Raw genomic sequence first — 2,383 nt, 5'->3', positions numbered from 1 at the left:
TGCATGATATGAATGCCTGACGTGAAGGCTTTCCAACAAACTATCATTTGACCAGATTGACAGAAGCTGGTAGAAGTTGAGCCCACTCAAACAAAAAAGAAGTAAAATTATGGCAAAAAAAGTGAAAGTTGTGAAATGCTATCCTGCTACTGTGAGATGCTACTTGCTACGGTCTGCCAGTGTCCAGTGCCAGACGTCACTGGCAATACCAGTACTACCGATCCAACCTACAATCCTACGCGTGTCTATGCATGAACTGCATCCCGGCGTACCGGTCTGCAACGCGCTCACGTGCGAGCGGCGTACGGAAGATACCAAGGACTGTATGAAGGACGACATTGGTGGCGGTGAGCAACTGCAACTGCGTTGCAGGTGATGGTGAACTACTTAGCTTTCTATCGACTATCTTAGACTGAGTATGTGCTAATCTAACTTTGCGGAACATGGAAGTTCAGGTGCTGGCAGCTCTCACTCTCACAACTGCTTTTGCTGTGCTGCGTGCACAACGAGTGAGAGGCAGCAAGCACCAGAACTCCGTGGTCCTGTCGTGGTACTTTGCCCGGCACTCACGTGTCTTACATTCTATTCCTACTTGCTCTACACCTACTGCCCTACAAGTCTGTGCTTATGGCACCTACGTTACGTAGTGATAGAAGGTCGGAGAGCCCGGTGACGCGCCATGCGTCATCTCAAAAGTCTATTTTGTTATAACTTTTACGAGCTGATGTTAGCACTTTTGCATTCCATGTTGTAGTAGTAGCCATACGAACACTATCTGAAGCTTTCACGCACCTTTAGTACTTCGTGTGACCCCCTCGGTTGTCTTTAACTTGGAGTAGGCGTTTCGTCATGGAGTGGTAGAGTACTGAAAGCAAGTGACGTAGCTTCGTCGCATACTATGTACTGGATTAGAAACATTATAAGTTTACATATTGAGGCAGACAGTCAGCTGTACAGTGTACATGTACAGTACACTGTGTTAGCGGCGTCTGCCGCACCATCGGAACATGATCACTCTCAGTTTCTCAGTTTCCAGTTTTTAGGTAAGTCTTTCAGCAATGGTTTCATGCGCCTCTATCGTCGCCGTCGCCGTCGCTGTCGCCTCGTTTGTGAGCTCGAGCAGCAGCCGGATCCTCGACCCCAACAAGCTCGCTGTCGGAGAGTTCTTCAGACCTTCGGGACACGTGGTCTCGGGCTTCTTCAACACCACGGCATCTTTCCGCCGCTCACCCTGTCCCGCACTTAACGTGCTCGCCAACCACGGTCACCTACCGCGTAACGGCCAAGGCATCACCAAGGACCAGATTGGATCTGCCCTCAAGTCGGTCTTGAACCAGGGAGACGACGCCGTGGTTGCGCTACTGGCGAGCTTGCCCGATACCATCGCGCTTAGCGACCTGTCCCAGCATAACGTCTGGGATCACGATGCGTCACTCGTTCACACTGACGCGCATTTCGGCCATGACCCGTCCGAGGTCAACATCTCGCTGGCCAACGACCTCTTCAACCGTGGGAAAATTAGCAATAAGCTGGGCGTCAATGAGGTGGGAAATGCCTACAAGGACCGCCGCCAAGCAGGTAAATCTTACGAGCCAAAATATTCCCTCTCGGACGCGCAAAAGACCCAGTCGTACAGTCAGGGGGCAGGTCTCTTGCTGGTCTTCGGCGCAAAAAACGGAGAGAGCGTTTCGTTGGACGTCGCTCGCTCCTTTCTCATCGACGAGAGGATCCCGCAGGGATGGAAGCCCGCTGCTACTCCTATCACTGTTGCTGACTCTCGTGCCACCTCTGCCAAGATCCGTGAGGTCGCCGAGGCGATGTAGTAAACTGCAGACGTTTTTCATGCGACTGACCTTAGTAATAGTTGCTGATTAACAGTAAACCACACAAAAAAGCCGAGTTTTTTTTAAGCCACGCTTTAAATCGGTACTCTATCAAGACTACCGGAAGCGTGTTTGAAAACAAGAGTGCATGTATTAATATGTACTTCCGCTAAATACAGGCTGCGCGACACAAAATGTAAAACTACAATGAACACAGTAGTTTATAAATTACTGTGTTCATTGTAGTTTTTCTTTGTGTGTCGCCTGCGCCTGCTGCCGCAGCATCTACTTTGTTTGCTATACTCCGAAATGGTGGCAAGCGCACGACATTAAGCGCGTGAAGCAGACATCAGAACATGAAAGCACTTGATTTAGGTCGACTTTGACGGTCACAATTTTCAAATTCATCGCAGCTACCAGTAGAGAAAATCGGAGAGAGGTCTATTTACAAATTTATTTTTGTAGACAACGTTATGAACTGTCCACGACTAGTTCCCCAATTTTAGAACTTTTTCCGTTTCCTTGGAAGAGCAGTGACCCGGCGAGCTGCAATAACGCCA

The 2,383-nt window shown here is 49.3% G+C and overlaps 1 protein-coding gene across 1 annotated transcript; it reads left to right on the top strand.

The window, feature by feature from the left end:
• Nucleotides 1–1,058: 1,058 nt before the first annotated feature.
• Nucleotides 1,059–1,823, top strand: PITG_05254 (uncharacterized protein; the record flags this gene model as incomplete). The annotated part of the gene is made up of 1 exon (XM_002998883.1): nucleotides 1,059–1,823. The coding sequence occupies one exon, from the start codon at nucleotides 1,059–1,061 to the stop codon at nucleotides 1,821–1,823; it is 765 nt and encodes a 254-aa protein (XP_002998929.1).
• Between the last annotated feature and the right edge of the window lie 560 nt (nucleotides 1,824–2,383).

This window comes from Phytophthora infestans, genomic scaffold (genome assembly GCF_000142945.1).
Source record: "Phytophthora infestans T30-4 supercont1.7 genomic scaffold, whole genome shotgun sequence".
Classification (NCBI taxonomy): domain Eukaryota; phylum Oomycota; class Peronosporomycetes; order Peronosporales; family Peronosporaceae; genus Phytophthora; species Phytophthora infestans.
The sequence above is the reverse complement of the archived record's forward strand: the minus strand, read 5'-3'. Positions and strand labels throughout refer to the sequence as shown.